The sequence below is a fragment of the Toxoplasma gondii genome, chromosome VIIa (assembly GCF_000006565.2).
Source record: "Toxoplasma gondii ME49 chromosome VIIa, whole genome shotgun sequence".
In the NCBI taxonomy this organism is placed as follows: Eukaryota; Apicomplexa; class Conoidasida; order Eucoccidiorida; family Sarcocystidae; genus Toxoplasma; species Toxoplasma gondii.
In genome coordinates, this window is record NC_031474.1 from 1275886 (window position 1) to 1301012 (window position 25127).

Genomic DNA, 25127 nt, shown 5'->3' on the forward strand with positions numbered 1-25127 from the left:
TAAAGTGCCTTTTCTTTTTAGTGACAGCGTTTCATCGCAAGGGGGAACGCGACCCGAATAGTTCTTCGATGTACTGGATGCCGTCGACACCGTGCTAGCCAGCAATGTTTTGTAGTAGAAGGCCGTCAAGATCACTCGAGGCACAAGCTTTTTTTGAAAGCTTGAGAAGAGAGTGCAAGGCGTTACGGGCTGCGTAGATGCAAACATTTTCCCGAATTCCTGAGCAGCCTTTGTAGCACGGCAGGTTGCAAAGAAGCCTCTAATCGCAGTCCTGTTTATCCCCAAGTTACAGTCTCGTTTGTGAAGAGCTCTTCAATGGAATGAATTTCGTCGACAGCCAGGAGCGAATCCATTCCCTGGTGACACATGACCAGAATCGTCTTTCTCTGGGGCGTCGTCGTAGATTCTTGAAGTGCATTGTGCAGAAAGAGTTGAGAAGCTTTCTCCCAACGTTGCGAGACCCAGAGTTCCATTCGTACGTTTACTTCGTCCGAGGCACAAACAAGCAAGTCGTGGGCGAAGCCAGCAGGGAGAGATGCGACGCTCTTTTTAGCGAAGCTGAGGCTGCAGAGCAACGCAAACATTTGCTCTGACAAAGAGAGTCAAAATGCGCATTTCTGCTGCACATTCGGGTGGACTTGTCGAGGGGCACAGAGGAGCTGACGGAAACGACGTGGAGGCGAATTCCGGATGTGCGGTACAGTGAGGCGAAAGTGACTCGCTGCCGACGGAAAGAACGCTTCGTTCTAAGTTTTCTTGCAGAGAGAAGGCGTCCAGCGCAACGAACAAGTGGAAGAGTTCTTTTCCTGCTTTCGCTCTGACTCAAATTCACGGTCACCGTGGCGTCTCCAGTCTTCTGGAGAGTCCGGAAACCTCAGGACTGAGAGAACGAAGAAGACCTCTGTTTCTACTCAAGTAGATGCGACGCCGGCGTTTTTCTCGCCGTGAATCGAGTGTGCACTTCTGCTCCTAGACACGGTGTGATTTCATCCCGGGGACAAGCAACTTCACAGCTCTGACGTGCGAAGTCCCTGGACATGGGCGAATTCAACAGAGAAAGCCAAAGGATTCGCACATATGAATATATCTATCTATCTATATCTATATATATATATATATGTATATGTAGGTGTAGGTGTTTACCACCAATTTGTATACACGAGTGTCCACGCGTTCAACTTTGATTTTTGGCCTTTGATACTCGGTCATCCAAGCGAGATGCCTCTACCGCAGGTTTGGTCCAGTGAGTCGCACAAACGCCGCGACAGGAAGATTCGAAGCAGAGGACGTCTCCCCGACAAGCGAACGTCTAACAGAAACGACTACGTTTGGGTGTCGAGAGGCACCAAAGCAGTCCAGGACCCGAAGGCGCAGCAGGAGACACGAGAGCGTTTTCTGCGCGGGGCGAAGACTTGTTCTCAGACAAATTACCTACATCGAAGGAAGAGACGCTGCTGCTTGAATCGGCAACTCGGCTCCCCTCCAAGACAACGGTTCGTTATGCGAAGCTCTGGTCACATCGTCTACGATAGACGCTTGGACAAAGAGCTCTATCTGTCTACGAAAGAAGAGACTCGAAACGGCTGAACAAGACTTGAATGTATTTAGAAAACGCGTACAATCTGACGCTCACCAGCTCTTCGGCTGTGCCGCACACGACACGCCAACATCTGAAAAAAAATCAAAGTTTAGCCTTGTTAGAAAAGTTGTCAAAGTCTTTACCGACGAGCTGGAAATGCGTTCCGTTTCTGAAATCTGTCGCTTTTCTTGCCGTGGAGAGTCACAAAAGTGGAGTGGCGTTCTAAAGCGGGCAAGTTTGCCGCGACCTAAATGCCAGGAGCTGGTCGACAGAGCACACCTCGACCGTTGACCGGTGAAACAGACAAGAAGGCTCTTTAGTTCTCATTAGTCTTGCAGAAACTGAGGTGTGGCATATTCTACGAGAAATTCTTCGGAGACTTCCTTCTAACGGGCTCACAACAAACAGACGGCCCCCCGTCTCCCCTCAGAGGTGGACACAGGCCATTTACGTCCGACGGGACACGGACGTACCTTCATAAAAACAAAACATGCAGATAATTGGAGGAGTTCTGCGTAGAGCACCTCTCAAGAATTCTTTGATGACACACACGCCTCGAAGTCGCGGGTATAGATTCGCTGGCTGTACCGATTTCTGACTTCTGACTTCTCTGGTTTTGAAGGAGGAAAAAAACGAACCGTGGGCCTTGAATACCAGGACGTCAGTTCTTCAGCAATTCATACCTCGAAATGCAGTCAGGGGACGGGGCATTGGTCTGGAAGATACTCTGACCTCACTGATTTCCTCTACAGAGAGTGCTATTCCGCAGCATATTTTGTGTACAGTTGACGAGCTACACACCTTCGCGCTACTTCCGGCGTCCTTTCTTCTTGCGAACCATTTTTCTGAGGACTTAAAATGGTTCGCAGTGGAAAAAGCATCCAGAAGAAGGTGACGACTTCGGAGTAACAAAGGACACAAAGGAAACACTCCGCTTTTGTGTGCTCATGCATGCACCGTTCAGGCGGGAGCGCTTCTCAACTGCAGATGCGCAGAAGTTTGTCTTGGTGTCGCCCCCGACGGAAGAACCTCTTGGCTTGTTTTCTTGAAAACAAAGTTTTCTCTGTCTGAAAGTCCTTACTACCGCGGTTCTCTGTGAAGAAGGCCCGATTTTTTCACGCTCACTGCCTGGCAGCGGCCCCGTCCGCGTTTCTGCATGCGAACTTGAGAGGAACTCCCGAGGGAGTTTCCCTGTCTGCCAAGGCACTTTTCTGAATGCAAGTCTCTGAGGCAACTCTCTACATTCAGCGATTATGCAGAAGACTTTTTAACAGCTCGCAAATCCTCAGCGGCGGTCCTGCCTTCTCCACTGTTCCGACTGGACTGGTTTCGGACGAAACGCGTTCGTCGACTGGGCGCCTCCGGTCTTGGAGTTCCTCGTGGTAACGCAACAGCCGGATGGCGAAAAACGAGCATTTGTGTGTGTTTACCAGCGCCGCAGGAGAGAAACAGATGAGGGAATTGTTTGACGGAAACACCAGAGCAAACAACTTTTCGTATGGGAGGAGCAAGTTCCACCGTGCTGTACGTCTCTCTCTAGTGCTCTGGGCGCCTTCCGTCACAAAGGCATGCCTCGAGCTGTCTGCCGGTGTGGTCGGCCTAGCCGTTCGAGCCGACGAGGTTTTTTCGCTTGATTCTTCGTTTCTTTCGTCTCGTCCTGCTTTCTTTTTTTGATTTTCACTTGTCTGGACTCGAGGCAGGTCTTCAGACAGAGATCTCCGATTCTCCACCGGTTAAGTTCCAGACGCTCAGGTGTGCTGGCCGACGCGTGCAGTGTTGCCGGTCAATTCCCATCCCCAATCTGAGGTGTATGTACACCGCAGATTTCGCGCCTCTCTGGTCATCAGAACGGAAAGACCAACTATCTGCGTATAAAAGTGATACTGCGTGGCGTCGCTCTGATCTCTCGATACTCCATTTTTCTTTGTCCAGTTTCAGATGGTCTCTCTGTTCTCCTGTGCCCTTTCCACGAAGTCCTCTCTTGGGGGTCAGCAAGAGCAACGGGTCGCGCCTTTGACGCGTTCGATTCCGTGAGGAATCTCGCCGTTATTGACTCTCCTCTTTGCCGAGTGTCGTCTTCCGCCTCGTGCTTCTGAACGTCACGCTCTTCGCGACCAATCTCCGGTGCCCAAAAGTCCACTGGCTGTCAGTCTCTGCCCCAGTTCCCTTTGTTCCGCCTCGTCTCCCGGTTCTCTCAGATCCCTTCGTCCCCGATCGGTCGTCGACCTCGGAATTTCGCTCGATCAACGGCGGTCGTATACGTCTGTGTTGTGAAGAAGAAGACGCATGTCGCTTTCGCAAAACAGAGAAGAGCGGGCGCGACGGAAACGTAACCAAGGAGGAGGCCGCCGGACGCTGTCTGTACACCCGACCGCGCGGCCGGTTACCTCTCGACGCGAAGACGACTGTGCTTGTTTGCTGGACAGTTCTCATTCAGTGTGTGCTCTCGCGCATCTCCGGCTTCGACAACGTCAGCTGCTTTGGTAGAGAGAATTGTTTTCGCGGTTGTTTCCTCTCCTCTCGTCTCGGATTTCTTTCTCTCCTCTCTTCTCCTTTCTCGTCCTTCTGCCTTCTTTTCGTCTACGCCACTCAGTCTCTTTTTCAAGAAGCTCCGCAGCTCGGAAATGACTTTTCCAGGTTCTCGACGCGATGGAGAGGTCCTTCCCTCAGCTGTCTCCTTCCATTCCTCCCCATGAGTCTGGAGAATCGTCCGCGGTCCACTATTCTTCTGTCTCACCTCGAGATACCTCAACGTTTTGCCATGAGTCGCATGCAGAGAACGCCCAGAGCGCGTCGACTCCTGCGGATCTCTCTGTGGCTAAAAGTGCCACGGTGCCTGCCTCACGCTGTGGAGAACAAACAGTTCCGTCTCTCACCATTTCGCCTCAGAGTGAGAAGGGGGGATGTTCTCCGTCAGACTCTCCTGCGGGAGAAGAGACTCGAGGGCGGTCTTCGCCGCGTGCATCTTCCTCCGGGGAAAGGGAGAACTCGCTTTCAGTGCCAGCCTCGGAGTACGAGACAGGAAGAGCGTCTCCGGCGGAGCTTGCCAGCGAAGTTCTGAGGGGAGAGACAAAGAAAAGTGGAGAGGGAGACGAGAGGAGAGAAGAAGGAGAGAGACAGGGAGACGAGAGGAGAGAAGAAGGAGAGAGAGAGGGAAACGAGAGGAGAGAAGAAGGAGCAAGAGAGGGAGACGAGAGGAGAGAAGAAGGAGAGAGACAGGGAGACGAGAGGAGAGGAGTTGAAGGGCCGAAGAGGGAGAGAGACAGCAGGGAATGCGACGAAAGGAGAAAGGATGAAGAAGGAAGTACTGGCGAGCGCAGGGCTGAAGAGACGGGGGAAGAGGAAAGCAAAGAGGAAGCGTCTGAGAGAGAACGCAGCGTGGAACTGTCGGAGAGGAACGTGAAAGAGAGAGAGCGAGGGGGGGCGACGGCTGCTTCTCCTCTTCCATCTACAGTCAGAGATCCGGGATTTCAGAGCGAAGTGAGGACTGAGAGCGCCTTCTCGCGCTCCAGCGCTTACAGCATTGTCTACTCAGGTCGAACCACTCGCTCTGAACGGACAGAGGGAGAGAAGCGGAGTCGGGGAGGCGGCGCCTCCGCAACGACGCCGTCGTCGTCATCTGCTGCCCGCAGCCGCGGAGAAGAGAACACCCGCTTTGAATGCAACATTTGCTTCGACGAGGCCACAGATCCTGTCGTCACTCGCTGCGGGCACCTGGTACGGTCAGGTGGAAAAGCGAAAAGTTCATTCTCGGGTGTGCATACAGCTCAGCAGTCGCGCGGTCTGCTTTCCACGCCGCCTCGGACCCGCCGCCGGAGCAGGCGTTCGTCCCTCGTGTTGATGCGTTTTTTTCGGCAGAAGCGTTTGAAGAACGACTTTTCAGCTTGCCTGGACGTCGATGTTCTTTCGCTTCCCGGCGTTTTCAGTGGAACTCTGCATGCTCGAGACAGATGGAAAGTCGCTCGGCGGGGGGACGCTGTCTTTCTTGGTCGATTCACCTTCTTCCTTCAGCCCGTGGCTTTTGTGTCTGTTGCATGCGCTTCCTCTTTCGTAATACGAGGCTCGTTGTCTGTTCTGCCAGTTCTCTTCCAAGAGCCGAGTCGCCACAAACCGAACTGAGGAGGGTAGAGATGTCTCTGTCTCTGAATCGATCGAGAGGACTGCCGACCCAGCGGTTTCCACCCACCCACGCAGCTCTGCTCGAGAAGGCTGGTCTGCCTCGAGTTGCTGCTAAGCGTCCTCCCTGTCGGAGGCGGAACGCAAAAAGGAACTGTGCACCGCTACATCGTGGTGTCGTTCAGCGCGCGCAACAGTACCAGTGCGCCTGCGCGTTCGTCCAAGTCTTTTGATCGCGGAGCCTCTGTTCAGAGACAATTTCTGCGTCCAGCATGGTCGTCGCACTACGTGGAGTCTTGCTCGAGCTGTGGTTTCTGTGTTCTGCACTCCGGCTGCCTCCACGAGCAGTGTGCCTTCTTGCACTTTCCTCCCTATTCTTTTCCCTTTTCTTTTCCGTTTTCTTTTCCGTTTTCTTCTTCCTTTCCTTCTCGATTTTCTTCTTCCGTTCCTTCACGGTTTTCTTCTGTCTGCTTCAGTTCTGCTGGACTTGCCTCCACGCCTGGCTGCGGCGGGGGACGTACGAATGCCCCGTCTGCAAGGCGCACACAACAGTCCGCAACGTCATTCCAATTTACGGGCGAGGAGCAGAGAAGCATCCCCGAGACGCGTCGGAAACAGGCAACTCTGGGTACGTGGTCGATGCGAGCGCTTTCTCTCCGGAGTCGGCGGCCGCAACAAACGGCTGTGGCGAACGTGAGGAAGGGAGACCGCAACGCGTCGGGATACAGGCGGCGGCAATCGCTTACGTACAGATCTAGAGGGACATGCGTAGTTCGTCAATGGTATGCCTGAATCCACATCGGTGGGGATTCCTTGTCTGCACGAGCATCCGGAGGCAAGGCTGCTTTCCACGGGGTCGAAACGAGGAAGAAGAATGAGTCCTCCAGCAGACGTCGGAGTCTCGCACTCGCCTTTCTGATGCTTGTTAGGGAACCGTTGCACTTGAAATGTCGCCGCATGTTCTGTTTTCGTTCTGAACGAACTTGCGCTTCGCGCGGAAAGACGCCCCGCAGCGACAAAGGCCTTCCTGAAGACGCTCAACAGCAACAGCGGCGTCGGACGCATGCACGGGGCGGCTGGTGTATGTACACTTGTCGGAAGACAAGCGCTGGAGCATCGCTTCACGTTTCCTGATTCGTGGTTCCCGGTGTTTCTTGTGTGTCGCTTTTGCGGCTTTTTCGGGTCAGCGAAGTGCAGTGAATGCCCTCTGGTCCCCGCATGTTTTGTTTAAAGCCTCTTGCGGTACACAGGCTGGGCAAGCGTCAAGGCGCTCCCTTGAGCTGTCTGCTTTTGTGTTGTTTTCCCCGCGTTCCGAGGCGGTTAATTCGCACAGACACTGCAGGGGCGCGGACAATGGTCCACCTACGAAGACTGTGTGCTTCCAAGTGTTTTCTTTTTTAAAAAGGCTTTTTCTTCGCAAGTGTTTTTTCTTTTTCTGCAAGTCTTACTCCTTGTTTCACAAGCGTTTTTTGTTGCAAATTTTATTTTTACCTGTTGCGTCTGCAGTGCAGGGAGCGTTCCCGAGAGGCCTCGGGCAGAACGGCCAGAGCCTGAGCCCCAGAGTCGATCGGGCGCCAGTTTCGGGGTGAGGTTTTGTCTGAAAAGGAGGATGTTGTGCATGCAACATCGAAAGCAAAATCTCGCCTTGCTAGTGCGCCTCTCCATCTTTGAAGGGGAGTTCGAAAAGGAGGCGGCAGCGCATGCAAAGCAAGAGACATGGAAACCAGTACAATGCAACCTGTCAAGGCAAACTAGAATGTACAAAGACTCGCTTTATTGTGTTGGCAAAGCCAATTCTGAAAGTAGAGGAGATGTGAAACGCACGTTGTACAGGCTGCTTTTCACTCGTGGAAGGGACTGAGTTTACTCTCTTTTGGCGTCTGTTGTCTGTATCGCATAAACTCCGTCATCCTCAGGATCCTAGGCATTTTTTATGTCAGCAGTGATAAAGACTTCATTAGTCTGTGTCGCATATCGCAATGTCTGTTCAGAATCCTAGGTACTAGGATGTGTCTGTTTGCATGTGGTTTTCGCGTTTTTTTGTTTTTAGGGAGGAACTGGCGGCGCGACGTTTTCCTTTGGCCTGTTTCCTTTCTTCGGCTTGGGCGTGACTTGGGGAGGCGGAGTGTTGAACTCGGGATTCTCCTCCTCTGCCTCTTCAGCCTTCGACTGGCTCTTCTTTCCGCCTGGTGCTCACCAGCGCGATCGTGGAGCTCCTCGACAAGACCAAGTTCTCACAGGTAACGTCACAGTGGGGGAGAAAACCGTCTTCAGAGAGGGATATACTGTCTCGAAAAGGCAGGGAACCGAGGAAACGTCGATGTTTGCATAGTCCGTGTGGATTTTTGCGTTCGACAGCTTTCGCAGCAGAGAAGAAAAACAGGCCCTTGGAATCTGTGTAGTCATCAGTTGTGCTTTTGGAGTGGGCAAAGAAATAAACACAATAAATGTGTCTCCGGGGCTACGTTTTCCTAGACTCTCGTTTCAACGCTCTTTTGCTGAATGGGATCAACGGGTTGCGACGTTTTTTCAAGAGCACGCGTTCAACTGTGAAAAACAGTTTACGGGTGAACAGGTTTATACCGGTGCCAATGATTCTTGGGGTCGCCGTTCAAAGAAACAGACTCGTCCTTTTGAAAAGGTATGTCCTTTAGAGTTTGCGGCGTTTTTCTGCAATGTTTCTTTCAGAGGAACAACAGCGCATGCAGTCCCTCGGCTTCCTCCTGCTCGCTTTCTGCTTCGTTCTATACATAATTTTCCTTGCCTAGAACGGCTGCTTTCTGTCGACGGCAACTTGCGGCACAAGACCTCTCGCCTTGTCGTTGTGCGCGCTCCCAGTCAAGGGAACAGAACAAGCGCATGCAAGCGAGAGCGCCGAGTGAACAAAGCAAAAGGGCAGTTTACGGAGACATAGGAGTCGCTCCCAGGATCGCGAAGCATGGGGTGTCGACCGACCTAGACGTTGCGGGTCTTTTTCCGGCTTCAGAGGGAACATGTGAAGCAGCGTATGAGCAGAAGCTCGTTTGCTTCACGGCTGTTTCTCCCCGCGTTGGATTTAGGACGCAACTAAGCAAGCCACGCAAGCAGTCGTGACAAGAACTGTTTTCCGCGCACACAGCTTGCCCCCCTGGGATTCCTGGCGTGGTGGCCGTTGCTGCGCCTCTCTCATTTTGTCTTCTGGGTCGGCGCGCGGGAACGAGTAAAAGACTTTTTTGCCGTGTTTGCGCCAGGATGTAGCGACGAAAAAATGCGTTTGATCTAGTTGTGCGTTCTGGAATGCATTTCAAGCATGTTCTTGTCAGTGCTGTCGTCTGTGTGTGTGTGCATACCTCCCCTACCGCACATGCATGCGAGGAATACGAGGTTTAGGCGGTCCCAGACTCGAGAGGTTCGGACTGCACGGGGTAGTGACTGCTTCAATTTCCACTTGAAGAGATGACAGAAAGCGCTTTTGCTGGCGTTGGGGAACCGCGGTAAAAGCTCCCTCGTTCTGCTGCTTCCCTAACTCGCTGTGGAAGGACCGAGGAAACGCACAAGACGCTTCCGAAGAATAGCTAAACTCACCCGCGACAGGCAAAAGTCGGTCTTTTTGGAGGACTGGATCCTAGCGATGACTTATCGACCAACAGTGCGAATGTTGAGTCAGAAAAGACTTACGAAGAATCCCGTCTCACCGCGGTCTTTTTTAGAACACAAAACGATCATAGCTTTGTTGTTTTCTAACTGGCTGGCCTGCCCGCCTCCAGTCACCCGAGCGTCGAGGAACCTGAGAGACGCCCTTGTGGAGTCGAAACTCCCTCGAAATTCACATGCATCTAGATAATAGTCAAAATCGAGTCACTAAGAAGAGACTTGACGACGCATCAGGTCAAACGAACAAGGTGCTGCTGCACAGACGCCACGAACGATGATTCCCCTGGAACCGCCGGTAAGGTGTTACGACGTCCTAAAATGTCGGACCTCGCATCTCTTAGCCAGCGTTTTGCCGTTCGGCGAACATGAGCGATAACAGCAATCCATATCTTGCGCATTTGCTGTGTCGCGCCGCAGAAGAGCAATGCCACCCAGCCACGGAGGAGACACAGCGTTATCTACGCATCGGGCGTCCAGTTTTCCGAGGACGACGGCTTTTGTCCTGTAATGCACTGCTCGATTTCAAGTTTTTCACACAAAGGGGGGGCTGGGATTCTGAGGACTCGCACGCTCCCTCGGGCAACGCAACATGCGTCGTTTCTTCTTCAGTTGAAATCTGGCAGGGGGCTAGGAGTTCTTCTCTCTGCTTCCGGAGCATGTCGCGAAAGTGTTCCACCTGGTGGGAATAAACAGAGGAGACGGAAACCACCCGTAGAATAAGGAAGCAGTTGAAACCTGGTGAGCGCTGTTGCACACAACGATGCTGACCCGAATGTTACGTGACGAAGTCCACCGGTCTCCCGCGGATGTTTGAGAAACCATCTGAATGCAAGACGGTGTCAAAACACGCGAAGCGGAAGACCCCTGAAATGCGGAAGAAGCTACCAGTTGTTGGGAAGTCGTTGCTAACGTCCACGACGACGGCAAGAGGCTATTCTCCGCGTGTACGGTTTAAGGGATGTGAAGGTGCTCAGGATCCAACCGGCGAGCCGCCTCGATCTTCGCATTCGAATAACATTTTATTTCAAAAGGCAACCAGCGATTCAAAGCCGTTCCCGTAGACCACAGGGCAGCAGACAACGGCATGTTGGACTGACCTTCGTTTCCAGAGCAGCCATCTCCTCTCGTAGCTCCCGGATTGTTTCGTCCTTCGCCCAAAGAGCCTGTTTCACCTTGGCTTCGATGGTTTCGAGTTGCACTTCACTGTCGTGTCTACTTTTTTCGGCTGCTTGCTGAGACTCAGCGAGTTGCTTTGTGAGATCCACCATCTGCTTGTCCCGGGACTGCAGCTCGACAGCAAACGCCTGCGAAGGCGACATCGCCACAAATTCAGCTCATACCTTTTTTCCGATCTCCCTCGTTCTTTGCCTAGTTGAAGGAAGCGCGGGGAGTAAGCGTCTTCCGCAGTACAGGACGATGCATGGACCACTCAGCTCGCCTGAGGCGAAAACATCGCGGCCGTTTGATGAGCACGGTGCCCCTCTCTTCGATGCCTACCGCCTCTCGATCTTGAATAACAGACTTCCACTTCTGAGCCTCTTCTTCCTTCTCTTCAAGCAACGCCTGGAGAAAGCAGAATGCGAGTGACCTCACGTGAAAGACGGCTCCCTGTCTCTGAGGCAGTAGGCGTGACGAGGCGCACAGGACCGGTGAACAGGGCAGTTGTCACTTTCTGGAAGATCGTTCTCCACTCGAAAAGGGTGCGTGCTGAGTTCTCATTTTTGTCTAGGCCATGCCCAGTGAAAGTTGGATATCTACGACACCAGGAAAGACTATGTGATCACCCCGGGAGAAGGCTCAAAACAATCAAAGGTGGCTGTTTCGAGTTGCGTGATCACAGACGCGGCGAATCGACGGGGCGACTACACAACGCACGTTAGACGATTCACCTAAAGAAAAAGAGCTTCCACCTGGTTCTGTTTTCTTCGCTCTTCAATCTCGGCTTCGTACTCGAGGATTCTTTGTTGTTTCTCCGTGTTGATGACTTCGAGAGCCGCGAGGCGTTTTTCTGCAGCCGCAGCCTCGAAGTCTTTCAGCTGTCAACCACAGAATGACGGAAAAAAAAGATCATCCACCACGCAGTCGCTTGAACCTCGAAAGAGGCCCCGGCTGCGGCTTTGTGAAGCCATCGGATCAAACCCCCTCGTTGCTGTCTTCTACGAGTAGACGAGACAAAGTGAATGCGACTGCTGGGAGAATACATGCAGCGGGTGAGGAAGAAATAGAACGGCAATCCTGGTTGTCTGCCCCGTTGGATTTCAATATCCAACGACAAGGAGGCTATTCCATATCGGCTGTGGTCTAGACTCCATGTATGGATAACTGTCAGCAGCCGTGTCAACAGCGAGAGGAAACGACTGCTGGGATGCTAGACTGATCATCGTCAGGAGAGCAATCATCTATGAAAACAAATCGGCTCTTCACTTGTAAGCAACTCGAGCAGCAAAATGGCACAGCGTGCAGAGGTGCGACCCACATTTTCCTCTCCAGAAAGGCTCGCTAGCTTTTTGCCTGCTTCGCCAGGGCTAGAAAGGTACACGGTCATTTGCATGCATTGATCCAACACCGTCTGTGAAGGCGATGCCGTGGTGATAGCGAACCGTACTTTCAGAGTTTCGACGAGTTTCGCGTTCTCTTCCGAGGCGGACTTCAGCTGAGCAGATGCTTCTGCGCGTGTACTGCGTTCCACTTCGTCGATTCTCTGTCGATGTTGTTGCTGAATTAGTAATTGCTCTCGTCCCATCTTCTCGATGACTTCATCCAGCTTTCTGCAGCCCACGCGTCACTCCAGATCCGGCCTTCAAGTGTCCCTGCTAAAGTTATCTTTACCCAAGATGACCAGCAACTATATAGGGAAGGTCTTGAAGACGCCTATCGAGAATATATATATATATATACATATGTATCTATATATGTATACATTATATGTGCTTTGTGCAGAGAGCACTATCAAGGACATGCGTGTGTGTTAGTCTTTGCCGCGTCCCATATGGACATGGGACTCAGTTAAGTATTTCTTGTTTGCTTGTATATCTTCGCATTTATATAAATGTTTACTGTTTTGTGTTTATACATATATACATGACTGGGTACGCAAGCATTTCTTGGATGTTCCGGTCTGGTTTCCTATGTCCACCAGTGAACAGCTGTACCCCGAGCCACAGAGCCGGGAACCTCACAGCACATTCGAGTTAGCAAGGATTGACAAGGTCAGCTGATCAAGGCTTCCCTTTTTCACGGTCGTAGGCTTTGAGTGTACGAGTGGCGTACCTGTCGCGTTCCTCCAACAACTCCTCCTTGACCATTTCCAGCCTTTTTTGTGTTTCAACTTCGACCTCATGAGCCAGCTTTTCTCGCCACTCTGCCTCTTTGGACTCGACTTCGTCGCGCAGCCTTTGCAGCTCTGCTGCATGCTGCTGTCGAAGGGCGTCAACATCTCGTGCCACTTGCTCGAGGTGCTCTTTAGCTCGGTTCTTTTCCTGCTCAATCGCTGCCCTGAAATTAGTGGCAAAACACTAACGCGCGACGCCTCGAGTCCATTCTCTCGGAGATCTACCTCGTCGCTTGCTTGAGACCTAGAAACCCCGTTAGCAACAGAAAACGACTACTCAGATGCTAGTGTGATCATTCCCAACGTGCTGAGAGTCGTCATCTCGAAGACAGGACTATTTATAAGCTGTTTTTGGGGTGTATCTACTACGAGTTAGACTCCTGGTGTAGATCTGGAATCAGGAGTGTTTCATTTCTCAATTTTTTTCTGAGCCGACATCGGCATACTCCAAAATTAGCATGTGGAGACTGAGGTCGGTAAACATACAGTGCCACCTACAGGACGCAATGCAGCGGTCCCGCCAAAAGAGTGTTGGCTTGCTTACGTGACCTTTTCTTCAAAAAGAGCGGCGTCTCTCCGTTTCTGGTTTTCCCATCTTTGTTCTGTCTTCACTGTGTCCGCGAGGTGATTTTCTCTTTCTTCTCTGAGCTTGTGATGAGACGCCAGCAAAAACAACCACTAGGAACGTAGGCGACAAACCATGTCAAATTTCGAAAGACGGCCGCAAACGGGCAGGCGACGGACGTTTGAGACACTACGGCAGCGTGATCCCGTCGAGGACAGAGGAGTGCCCCATAGGCCATGTTCTCTTTTTCGGCTTGCCAGTTTGTCACGGCGTACCAAGATCCTTTAAGTAAAGTCGAACAGTCGATCTACTCTTTGTTTTGGCCTGTCAGCCAGAGCTCATCGCCAGTCTTACTTCTTTCTCGAACTGTTCATGTTGCTCGCGCATCAGTCGTCGATGATGCGCCCTTTCTCGTTCGAGGTCGTCATCGTGCTCGCGGGTCATCTGTTCTTTGATCCTCTGTATTCTCCCCTGGGCGTCCTTCTGAAACTAAGGCGCATGCAGAAAAGAACAAGTCCGCACTGGCCGTGTTATGGTCTGTGTTCCGAGCGTCCAGCGTTCGGCGTTCGTTACTCCACACTTGGTTGGAGCCGTTTCTACTTATGAATGTAATGTCAAAGCGGCGGTGTCTGTCCTGGGCAGTTGGCTGGAGAGCCTCCAACTAGTCAGAAGTTCAGTGTGGAGAAACGATGACATGATTTCGGGTCTGCAGGTCTCTCAAACGTTACTAACCTTCTCTGACCCATTTTTGTTACGCGACAATCGTCAAAAGCCGCAAAAGTGACACTGTCGTGGCCCTGACAGTGCTAATTGATGAAGGGTGACAGAAGCACAAACAAGCCTCGATTTTATTCCACGTTTTTCATCCGTTTCCTTTTGTTCGCTGAAACAGAGTTTCAGTTCTGTGAACCGAGTTTCGCGTTCCAAGAACGATCGTGTTGTGCCGCTACCTCTTCTAGTGCGCGCCTAATTTTTTCTTCGATTCTCCTCTTCTCTTGCTGATGCCGATCCATCAGACGCTGGATTTCTGGTTCCAGTCCTTTAATCGTGATTTCTTTGATCTCTTGCGTCTTGTCCCGTTGCCATGCTTCTCTCCGAGCCTGCCTCAAGGGAGCAAGCACAATACAACACCTAAGGGGAAAATTCCCTGGAGAGGAGTGTGAAGTGCGAGTTTCAGAGACCGAAATCTTTTGCACGGTGTAGATGCTTCCCACGTGTTCCACAGCTCCACTCGAGCGTACGGTACAAACCTTTGAGCCCTTACGAGAGGTCTACGCTTCCAAGCAGAAAAATATAGTGGTCTATGTATTGGATTTGCTGGCGCACTGGAGCTGCCCTTGTGGCCGTGAGACGTGATTCTTAAAAACAACTGCCCCACCCGGAGCCGCTTTATCGAACGGAGGCGCTCCGGGGCCCGCGGTAACAAGTGGTTCCAGATGATCAGTTGACGAATGCACAAAAAAGCGACTGCGCAACACCGCATCAGCGAGTAGCATTCTCGCCGTTTTGTCGAGTCACCTTCTCTGCGCTTATGGACTGCCGTTTCTGGCGTTCGGCTTCTCTTTCAAAGCGTTTTTCCTGCTCCTCTAGCTTCAGCTGGAACCTGGCCTCCGCTTGCTTCATCTCCTCCGCCAGACCATCGCATTTCTTCGTTAATTCATTTTTGTCGGCCAGGAGTTTGTCCACCATGTTAAGCTGACGTTCCACAGCCTCTTCATATTTGGCCTGATCCGTCGACAGGCAGCACTAAACATTAGGTGACGTATCCTGTATAAACGCTTCAGCTACTGAAGTGTGTGGCGCATCAATGCCACACGAAACCTCGTCAGTCCTCCGGAAACGCGATACAGAACTTGTTCATCTTACGCTAAAAGAGTGTGTCTGCGCAAACCTCTGGTCTGTCCATCTGGGCGAAAAACGGCGCCTTCGTGCAAAGCGTTTTGCTATGCGGCACAAGAACTTCCCCGATTCCCCACAGTAGCGCCTGCTGAATCCGAGTGCTGGTCTGAACCACCTACGATTTCTGCTTTGAATCCTTTCTGAAGTTGCTCTTTCAGTTGTCGCTTTGCTTCTTCTTGCTGGTCCAGGAGCTTTTTGAGTGCTAGCACGCTCTGGTGTTTCTCCTCTATCACCAGCTCGAGGGCGGCGACTTTCTGCCGTAAAACCGCCGTCTTCGAGTCTGCACCGATCGGCGGGTGAGACGAAAGCACATCGGGAAGCTCCCGGTCGACGTTTTTGCCCACTCCTGTATCAGAGTGTCCTCTGCCTGAACCCTCGCGGTGAATTTGCTGCGGTTCTACAGCAGTCTTATCCAAGAAGTCGAGCAACTTTGAGAACTTCGAGACTTTCTGTGTCATGCCTTCGGTTCCGCTTGGAGGACCGGCAAGTCCTTCGGCGTTTGGGGACCTGGGACTCATCGCACGTGCATGAATTGTCTCGGGCGAGGAAAAGTAACTGCTTTCTGGGTTCTCCCGCTGCATGTAACGCACAGGTGGTCGACTGTGCCGGTGTCTGAGGGCACCTACACGAACAAGGCTACGTGAACAGCACCGGTGTAACCTTGAGTCAAATAGTTCAGCATACTACACTGTTCCTTTTGACGTTCATCTGCTTGCTCTTAGCGCGGCTCTTCGCTGCAAGTGATCAGACTCCTCCGATCGATTAATAGAGAAAAACATGACAATGACGGGGCTGCTTCTCCCGCGGTCTGTTAGCCTCGCCGACGTGACGCGGAAGCGCGCACACATTACAATGTGACAGGTGTCCAATGAAAGAAGACTGGCTAGTAAAAGGCAAAAGGAACAACAGGAGCTTACCGTAGCGCATGGAGGGCATGCCTCGGGTACCAGGCGTGGTGTTCGGTAGTGCTCCTCGACACCAGTTTTGAGTTTCAAACAATTCAGCAGTCGTTTACTAGCTAATCAAATGAGGCTTAAGACATGAACATTAGGTGAAGGATATTTTGCCCTTCACTTCGCCATGAACCAGATAAATGGAACTTTAACTTCTCAATTTCGGAACACACTGGCGCGACTAGGGATAAAACTTAGGTTCCTTTGCTGCACACTGTTTTTCTTCTGTAGTCTAGCAACTTCCACTTAAGCGGTGGACGGAGAAAGTCGGGTACTGAAAACGAATAGATGTCTACAACTGACTAGAAAGATGATCGCAGAGATGGCAGCAAGCAACTGCATAAAGGAATTAATGCCGCAACCGCTTCCATCTTGGGGCTGGGACCGGGGTGGGAGGCACCAACAGTCCACCCCAACGTCCAGCCGCAGCACTTGTTCGCAACACTTTTGCAGCCCCTGCAAAGGTGAACGGAGCTTTCAGAGGGGAAGGGGAAAGCACTAAGAACACGACAATCGATTTGTGTCACACAGCTGGCCTGGCTGGCCCACGTGGGCAACTGCCCCACACGACTGCAGGGAAATGCATCCCCCTCTGCATGTCGTTTGCCTCACCTTTCTCCACAAAAGGTATCCAGCGGCCGAGAAAAAGAATGGCCACTGGTCGCGAGAAAAGACTGGTAAGTGCTTGATCGATTACGCACACACGAGTGTTGCGGTAGGTAAGCGAGCACTGCGACCAGATTCCCGCAAGATCAGAACTTGGAGGTTCGGGTCGCGCTTCTCTATGCTTCACACATACTTTCAGAGATATCTACAGATCCTCCACCTAAAGTGAAGCAAACAGTGTGGATCCTTGTGTAGTTCTGGGTGCCATACACACTCACTCGACCTCTGTTGATACGAGGCAAGATGTCCCCAGTGTCCGGCTCAGCAGGAAGTAGCAGCTTTAAAGCGGGAATTCATCCTTTAGAGTACTTTATACATTGCAGCGCGCCTCTGCTCACATGGTGGCGAAAAACAGCAGCGTTGTCTTGCTGCGAGATGTTGAAGTAAGCTTGCCCCATTCACCAGCTGTGAGAACGAGGCATCAGGGACGCTGATTCAAGCGTTACTAGCGGGATCTACGGTTGGGAGCGCCCTCTCCACACGCGTTTGCGCAGAAGTTTGGCTCGTTCACAATAGGAGCTGTTTGCTAGAGCGAAAGTGCAACGTCCTTCTCCAGGGTGAAGGAAAAACAGCACTTGCTCTGATTCACGAAGCGCTGCCCACCCCAAGAGCCAGATGACGGCCGCTGCACGGCATCTCTCGCCCACCTCCGGAGAAGAGTAGACTCGCCAGTTGCGGCTTCGTCTTCTTGGGCCGTGTTTCGAGCAGTCGCGAACGGTCTGGACTCGTGAAATCCCGAGATTTTCTTCAGAAGACTCTTTGCAATTCGGTCCGCGCGCTGAGGGGCGCAAACGAGCTCGTGTGTGTGCAAGTGCGAAGTTCCGGATTTTTTTTCTTCTGCGGCGCATGTCTGACGGGATCTCTCTCGTGGGGCTTCGTGCTTCTCGCTTGCTATGCAGGAAAGTTTTCCGTGGTTTTCAGCCTGCGGTAGCTAAGAATTTCGGGGGCAGGTTCCTCGCCTCTTCACTTTTGCTTTCCAGTCTTGCTCTCGCGTGTTGAAACACCGCCTTCTCGCCTGCTGGAAAAATGGCTTCGACGAAGTCTGGCGCACTGCCGCTCTTCTGGTCCGCCGCCGAACTGGCCGCCAACCCCCGGCAATTTGCAGCTTTTCAGTGGGTCACAGGTTTTGCAGAATCCCTTACCGTCGGTTCCCCGCGAAAACCTGAAGAAAATGCAAATACGGAAGAAAAGCAGGAAGACGGAACCGGCGGCGCCACCTCGCCCGCCGTCTCAAATCTGAAGTTCAAGGGCTGGGAAAAGGTAAGAACCTCCTCTCAAATCCCCGTTTACCTCTGGTAGAAAATATGGAAGAAACACTGTGGACGAGGCACTCTGGGATGTCCAGAGAGGCGGGGGAAAGCACTGGATGAACGCAGGTTTTCTCGGCTGCCTTACGTCCTGGTAGCGGGGAGGAGCCCGACTTTCCCCCAGTTCCGCACCGTCGAAACCGCGAAGAGCCTCTTTCTGTTGTTTCGCACTCTCTGCCTACGCACTGCCAGTTATGTAGAAGCCTGCAGGGGCCATGCAGTTCGCTGCGTTGCGCCAAGAGTCCCCGCTTCTGTCTCGGACTTGCTCCCTTCCTGCTGATTCATTCTAAATGATTCCCCTTCCTTCGTTTCCTCTTTGCAGTCGTCTCCACATCGTATTACTGCTTCAGTCCGTCTGAACTGTATTTGCGTCTGCCATGTGCACATGGAAAGACTGCTTTATCCATCGATGCCTGCTTATGCTACAACAGCCCCTCTCGGGGGAGTGAATTCTTCGTGCGGTTCTCTTGATTGGGATCTGGAAAGATCTTCGTCGACCGGCCGTCTCGCGTGTATCGCGCTTGCGAAGGTTTTCCCTGCGCGCAGGCAGGCATGTTTTTTCTCGGGCGCGCGGGTCTGAAGGCTTCGCCGAAGAGAGTCGACGAGCGTCACTTGTATGAGTGCTGAAGATCATGCTGTTTGTACAGCAGCTCGTATGCAGTTGCTGGACACCGCTGCATGGCTTACACTGGACATTTCTTCTCAATGTATGCAGGGTCCGAGGAACAGTGCAGCGAATGCGCGACGAGTGGCGAAGGCTTTCTCTGCAGTTATTCCAGAGTCTGCGAAACTTCACCTCTTCACCATGGGCCGCGAAACAGAGGAGCCTGAATTCGACTCTGCCGCGATGCGCCTGGAAATCCCAGGCTTCGGCCTGGTCTCCGGAGGCGTCGACTTGGTCATTGCCAAAGGCGGCGCCAGCTTGCGCCGGCCTCCCCCGCATAAGTAGGTCCATCTGGTCTTTCTTTTTCTTCACTTTTTTCCGTTCGCGGCATTTTCTCGCAACTCAAAGTGCGGCAGTCGAAGAGAACGAATCTCACACCCGCACCGTGTGCTCTCTGAAGCACACGGTTCTTCTTGGACGCCAAGAATTCCTTCGCGTCTTTCGTCCCCAAAAGCAGGCAGACGAAACCACAAGATCTGGGAAGTGGTATTTCCTCGTAGAGCTCTGCGTTTTTTTTCGCGTCTCTCGCGTACTCCTCCTAGACCTTTTCTCCTGCAGGGTCTCTGTGTGAACGTCGAAGGACGCTTCACCTTGTGAAGGCTGCGACACAACGAATGGAATTGGGGGACGTCGCCTTTCGCATCGCCTCTCTCCTGTCTTCAGCCGCGACCGCGTCGACGGTTTGGGGCGCTACGAACTCCCCTTTCGCTCGTGTGCAGACTGCATTGCATACGTCGTTTTGCGTCGCGTCTTCCGGACTTCTCTGGCCTCGAGTGCCCAGCGACTGAGCGCCGCCTCCTGTGGAGACTGTGCCAGAAGTGCATCTGATCTGCGTTTCATGGTTCGCTTCTCTGCAGCGGCTTCACCATGATGGACGACGCTCAGGCAGTGATTGAGTGCGACTTTGACATCTCGGCGGTCTCACGGAAGCAGCTGCGCCTCCTGTACGTCAAGACAGTTCTTGTTCACCTTCTCAGAGAGAAGCCCGTCCCAGTGTATCTCACCGATCTCCAAACAGGCGCGATCAGGGCGTCGGTTCTGTCGGGGCCTCGGGGTAAGCCAAAAATGCCAGAGAATTCGAGACCTCTGCACGCATGCAAGGCGTCGAAGCCTTTCGTCCACTTCCTGCGCAGGCGCCGACCAACACGAACCTGATCCGGCGACTGTGTACAAACTAGATTTAAGAAAGAGAGTTCCAAGAGAATGTGCTTTTTTTTTACCCCAGCAACTGTCGACAGATGGTGGCTTTCCAGATCTACGGGGGATGCCAGTCGACTTTCACTCTTCCATCAGCTGTGTTTCTTCCGCGCTGAAAAGCCGCGATACGAAAGGAGCGGCGTAGTAGATGAGGTCAGATGACTCCATGAGCTGTCGCTGTAAACAGTGGTCTCTGATCACAGCTTTTTTTCTGCATCACCCTACTGCCTACATAACCACATGAAGAAGCTAGTTCAACTTTCACAATCCGTCAACTTCCAGCAACTCCCAAAGTACCAGCAAACGCAGTTCCTCTCACAGCTGGACAAGTGGACCCAGAACGCAACACCGGAGTGGAAAGCGGACGTGTGTGGCGGAGCGAAAGAAAGTCGGAAAGTGTGTGTTAGTTTCAATTGTGAAAAGCTTCTCTTCGCGTGGACAAGCCGTCGCCTTGCTTTTTTCGGCAAGCGCTTCAGTTTCTTTGGGATGTTCGTCTGTTCTGCTGTCACACCAGGTGTACCTATGGTGATCTACGAGCGTCTGACTTCCGAAGGCTTCATCCACGAGTTGCAGCACGGTCACAGAAAGCCTGGTGAGAATTTTTGTGGGGAGTCGTCAGACAGCATGTTACTTGTTGTGGAAATGGAGAGCTGGATTTCAATTTTCTTTGCTACACTCGAGTCCTTCTCAGACTTCCTTTTCTTTTACAGGTGCCGTGCATCAATCCTTTCGCAGCAGATTTCACGACAGACCCTTCCCCCGCCTTGCCGTTCCTCCCGTGTTCCTGCGTGCTGCGTTTCCAGTCTTTCTCTGGCTTCGTTTTTGGGGCGCTTCTCTGCATCCCGTGGAAACTTCTGTTTTCCATCACCTGAATTCGCCCAAGCATCTTTCCTACGTGTATGTTTGTGTCAAACTCCCCAAGGTGTGACTCTCACGTAGCATCCCGCCGCCGCCTGTGCGTGCGGGGAATCTGTGCATGCAAGGGGAAGGATCGCCCGGATCATCATACCAAGAGAGTTCAGTGGCAAGACAAGCAGGAGGTCGTTTGAGTTTTTTGGCGACTTTCAAACTCCTCGAAGAGTGTCGCTTCAGAGAGACTGTGTCGCCGTTATGTTTCGTGTCTTTTGTTGCTCTTTTTGCGCCTCAGCGATGACGGCCAAGACCGTGAGTGCGATTCGCCGATTCAAGTACGGCTGGTGCACTGCAGAGAGTCGGACGCGGCCGCCGTTTGCAGTAGATGGGCGAACGGGCAAGCACGCCGAAGTGAGCGAAACCAGTGGAGGGAACGCGGCTCTCCAAATGCCCGCGGCTTCCGTCGCGGTGTCGGTCGGTGCGCCGGGAGCGCCTGCAGTCGCTCTTCCTTCTAACTCGGGTCTGAGTGGCGAAGGTGAAGGCAAAGAGGCATTTGTCACGCCGAAGAAGCGAGGCCGAAAACCGCGGGACCCTTCAGTCTCGCCGGCCGTGACGGACGCAGCGCCTGGAGAGGCGGAGGGCGTCGCGGCTGCAAAAGCCAAGACAGGAAGCGCTGCGCCGAAGCAGAGAGCCGGACCGAAGAAAGCGAAGATCGACGGGGGTGCGACGCACACAACCGCGACCTCGGCCAATGGAAAAAGCACCGAAAATGCCGGCGCTCCAGCTCCGAGCAGCCCCGCGGTGGTGCCAGCGCCGAAAGCGAAAGTTTCAGCCACCACGCGTGCGGCTCACACGGACGCCAAGACCGTTGAATCCGACTCCGATTCTTCGGACTCGTCCAGTGACGAGTCTGAGGAAGAAGCGAAGCCAGCTGCAAAGGCTGGGGCAAAGACAGCCGGCGCAGACGCTGCAGGAGCGAGTGCGAAGAGCTCTCCTGCTCAAGACTCGGGCTCCTCAGACAGCGACGACTCCAGCTCCGATGAAGACTGAGATCCGCGGTCGACGCAGAGGAGTTGGAAGGCTTTCGCGGGTCAACTTCAGAAAGTTTCAGTGTCAATATCGTCGAGTCGGTAAAGGAGCCTGCGAGTTCCGGGGACGCCTCCAGTAGAGTAGTTTCGAAGCGTCTGGGCAAGAGTGGTGCTCGCGAATTTGTCCAGAGACTGGGATAAATGTACACACGTGGATGAAGGCTCAAGAAAGACACCGATGGACTTTGAGTTTTGCGCCTGGGTCGACAGGGTGAACTCTGTCGGTTTCTGGGGCAGTCGAGGCCCGCGATTGTTTCATTCTGCGGAGAACTCGTGGATTTCCGCTGTTGCATCCAAATCGTCTTTTCTGTGTACTTGTCCGTAGACTGCCGTCCCCTTTTGGCGTGGAGGGTCTGCGGTGGTGGTTGTGCTCGTGGAACACCAAAGTGCCTTCGTTTCTGGTTATCCCCAGAGCGCATAGCTCATCAATCGACAGAGGGCTTTACCGATGTTCATTTTTTGGCGACCAGCTGTGTAACTGCTGCGCAACAGCGAACGGAGATTCTGTAAACAGGCGCGTCATTTCGACATCCCTACTTTTCTTCTGCATCGGGGATTCTCAAAATCGATTTCGAGGTACACGCGTACCAGCTGTCTGAGATGTTATTGTCACGGTTTGCTTCTCAAAGTTGCGGTGTACTTTGGGAGTTTCCCCAAACTGTTCGTATGCTCCCAGAATAGCGGTTCATTCAGTGAAACAAACTGTCAAGTCTGCTTCGGCCTGTGATCGGGCTTTGCGGCTCGGATTTTGCCTTCTTATCGAGATTTGTTGTTGTCCACCTTGACAGTGCAAGAGTTTCACGACGTTTTTGAGATGCAGAAGCCAAGAAGGTGCAGGTATGTACTTCGGTATAAGCACGGAACGAGTTTTTCTCGTTTGGGAACCACGCCACCATCGGAGCTTCGGACTGCAGAATTTGAGTAGGCTTGCTTTGAAAGACTCGTTGTAGATATTTGTTGACGCTGCCACATAGTCAGCATGTTGCGGGGTTTGAGGAGCAAAGTGGCCTCCGCTGTGAAGGATAAGCGAACGAAGAAACTAAACAGTTCCTGGTGAGAGCCCCGCTCGGCTGCTGAAATCGGGATCCTCGTGTGCTTTGCGGGAAGAGCTGGTCCACACTTCGTATTCACCGTCGCGCACGGTCCTCCAAAATTTGACCGTTTATTTCGCCGGTGTCTCGTTTAAAGAATGCAGTGTCGAGAATTTGGCGTCACTTGCGCCTCCACCCCAAGTAGGAGAGAGAAAGAAGACAGAGACATCCACGTATGCCCGTTCAGGAGAGATACCCTCAAAAAAACATCCTTTTCTTGCCCCGTTCTGCTGTCAAAACACGTTGAACACGTTGAACTGGCGCTCGCGGTGGTTGGGAAGTCAGTATTCTACGCGCTTCCCTCTGGCTTTGTTCTTTTATGGAGCCTTCACTCGTTTGTAGCCATAGTCCGCTGCCCCTTTAGGTGTCCTTAACCGTGTGTGAAGTCAACTGAACTTTGGTGCGAAACCCCATGTCAGTTTCGAATGTGGGAATAAGGCACCACAGCAATTCCACCACAACAGTAGTGCTCCTCTTGCGTAGGGCGCCTCCTTAAGAAGTTGAGCACAGACGCTCGTTGATTGCCCCAGTCACTGTCATCGTCCTTTTTCTAATCCACATTTCTGCCAACGAGATACTTCCAGGAGGATTCTTCTGGTTGGACTGTACCCACGAGAAACACACTGAGGAGAGCCTCGCGGAATTGTAGTTCAATGTCGTTTTTGTGTTCGTAGAAGGACTTTTCAGTATTGTTTACGTTGAAAAAGGCTGTCACGCGAGGGTGCTGCAAACAGCAGACATGAATAACTCGAAGGGTGACATAATCACCCTAAGCTGACAGAATTGTTTCCTTCTTTTCACCCGACACTACAGTCTCCATCCTCAGGAAATACAAGGCTGTAGACGACAACTTCCAGACGACTCCTTGCATGCACAGGACTTACCATCGGCGTCATGAGCATTCCCGGCTTTGTTACCCGCCTTCGAGGCCTGAACGCGTCAAACCTATACAATCTTGCTTCCTAAATTCCCATTGGAAGTGCTTTATCAAAGGTACTCAGATGTACTAACTACAGCCATCGCAACTCGTGACAATCTGCCAACACTCACCGGCACTGGCACGCCTCTCCACTGGCGCTGCGACATGCGTTGACGTAACAACATGGCATGAAAAAAACGAGTCTCACATGTGATGCCACGGTTCCCAGGGCCCGGCCTCGACATCCCATACGTCTCTGTAGAAAGGACTGCTACGCGTATTGTCGCAAACTGTACGAATACTCGACTAGCGCTGATGGCCCTTCTGGCGAGCACCTCTACGCAGAATATGACAGCCCATCATCTTTCACGAATATTCGAGCTGTGTCGGCGCCGTGTCCGCTGCCGCAAAGGCAAAATCAAAATGCGGTGTGGACAGAAACGGAACTACCACGTGCATGTGCTTTAGGGACGAGAACGAAACAGCCCTTTCCCGCAGCCGTGCTGGAAGCCTCATATGTGCTGGAGATGGGGCGCCAAAATCCAGTAAAACGCTCGCCAGAAGACCTGAGCAACGAGCAGGTCCGCTCTGAAAGCGCTGCCAACTCAAAACAAAAAACGAACACACGCAGCAGCGCTGCGCGCATCTTTTTCAACGACATTAGAGTCAAGTCCGAGAGACGCGTCACCTGGGCGGCTGGTACCAAGGTGAACGAGTCCCGCAGGAGAGATTCCCGTGTGTCGACAACACGAATGTTGACTCTATTGCGTTGAACGAGACGACACGGACCACTGCACAGTGACTGTAGCGGTCTAGACAGGGGTAACTGCAAGGACAGATCAGCTGGTCACCTGAGCTTATAAAGCGAAAAGCAATCAGCAACCTCAGCCGACCACTCTGAGCCCCTCAAAGGACTGAATCACTGATACTTTGTACGCAGACGATGCCGAATTAGAATGTGGTAAGGACAATACATCCTCATGCTGTCCACTTTTCACGAAGGACCACTTTCACTCGGTTTTGTGGGTGTGAAGAAAAAATTCTGCCGTTAGCTCAGGAAATCAGGGAACCATGCCGCGAGTGACTGTGAAGAAAGAAACTACACTTTCAGTAGGAGTTCCTACCGAGACACAGTGCGAAAGGAAACTGAGGGAACAACCGGTATACGTTGTAAATTCCGGAGACATATTTCCCTGGAGAGCAAGCCAATCGCGCCCTTGGGTGCCAAAGACTATCGATGATTCTTCCAAAAAGCTTCAGGACGCTA

At 52.5% G+C, this 25127-nt stretch overlaps 3 protein-coding genes across 3 annotated transcripts; 2 read left to right on the forward strand and 1 right to left on the reverse strand.

Moving 5' to 3' along the window:
- Nucleotides 1-2835: 2835 nt before the first annotated feature.
- TGME49_205600 (zinc finger, C3HC4 type (RING finger) domain-containing protein) lies at nucleotides 2836-9170 on the forward strand. The gene is made up of 5 exons (XM_018779340.1): nucleotides 2836-5296; nucleotides 6172-6323; nucleotides 7202-7280; nucleotides 7746-7935; nucleotides 8384-9170. Exons 1-5 carry the CDS (start codon nucleotides 4229-4231, stop codon nucleotides 8461-8463), a joined length of 1569 nt encoding a protein of 522 aa, XP_018637268.1. The 5' UTR covers nucleotides 2836-4228; the 3' UTR covers nucleotides 8464-9170.
- A 1526-nt stretch (nucleotides 9171-10696) lies between these two features.
- Nucleotides 10697-15581, reverse strand: TGME49_205590 (hypothetical protein; the record flags this gene model as incomplete). The annotated part of the gene is made up of 9 exons (XM_002367749.2): nucleotides 10697-10891; nucleotides 11239-11364; nucleotides 11934-12096; nucleotides 12599-12823; nucleotides 13204-13307; nucleotides 13579-13713; nucleotides 14175-14324; nucleotides 14743-14949; nucleotides 15243-15581. 9 exons carry the CDS (start codon nucleotides 15579-15581, stop codon nucleotides 10697-10699), a joined length of 1644 nt encoding a protein of 547 aa, XP_002367790.2.
- Nucleotides 15582-17491: 1910 nt separating this feature from the next.
- TGME49_205580 (nuclear factor NF4) lies at nucleotides 17492-23467 on the forward strand. The gene is made up of 5 exons (XM_002367748.2): nucleotides 17492-18002; nucleotides 18765-18994; nucleotides 19571-19767; nucleotides 20425-20502; nucleotides 21058-23467. The coding sequence occupies exons 1-5, from the start codon at nucleotides 17769-17771 to the stop codon at nucleotides 21810-21812; spliced, it is 1494 nt and encodes a 497-aa protein (XP_002367789.1). The 5' UTR covers nucleotides 17492-17768; the 3' UTR covers nucleotides 21813-23467.
- The last annotated feature ends 1660 nt before the right edge of the window (nucleotides 23468-25127 follow it).

Bases quoted from the DNA above. Each gene is read 5' to 3' on its own strand.
- TGME49_205580 (XM_002367748.2), top strand. From the start codon at position 17,769: ATGGCTTCGACGAAGTCTGGCGCACTGCCGCTCTTCTGGTCCGCCGCC. The intron at 18,003-18,764 runs GTAAGAACCTCC...CAATGTATGCAG, and splicing joins AGTTCAAGGGCTGGGAAAAG to GGTCCGAGGAACAGTGCAGC. The intron at 20,503-21,057 runs GTGAGAATTTTT...TTTGCGCCTCAG, and splicing joins GCACGGTCACAGAAAGCCTG to CGATGACGGCCAAGACCGTG.
- TGME49_205600 (XM_018779340.1), top strand. From the start codon at position 4,229: ATGGAGAGGTCCTTCCCTCAGCTGTCTCCTTCCATTCCTCCCCATGAG. The intron at 6,324-7,201 runs GTACGTGGTCGA...TTGCGTCTGCAG, and splicing joins TCGGAAACAGGCAACTCTGG to TGCAGGGAGCGTTCCCGAGA. The intron at 7,281-7,745 runs GTGAGGTTTTGT...TTTTGTTTTTAG, and splicing joins GATCGGGCGCCAGTTTCGGG to GGAGGAACTGGCGGCGCGAC.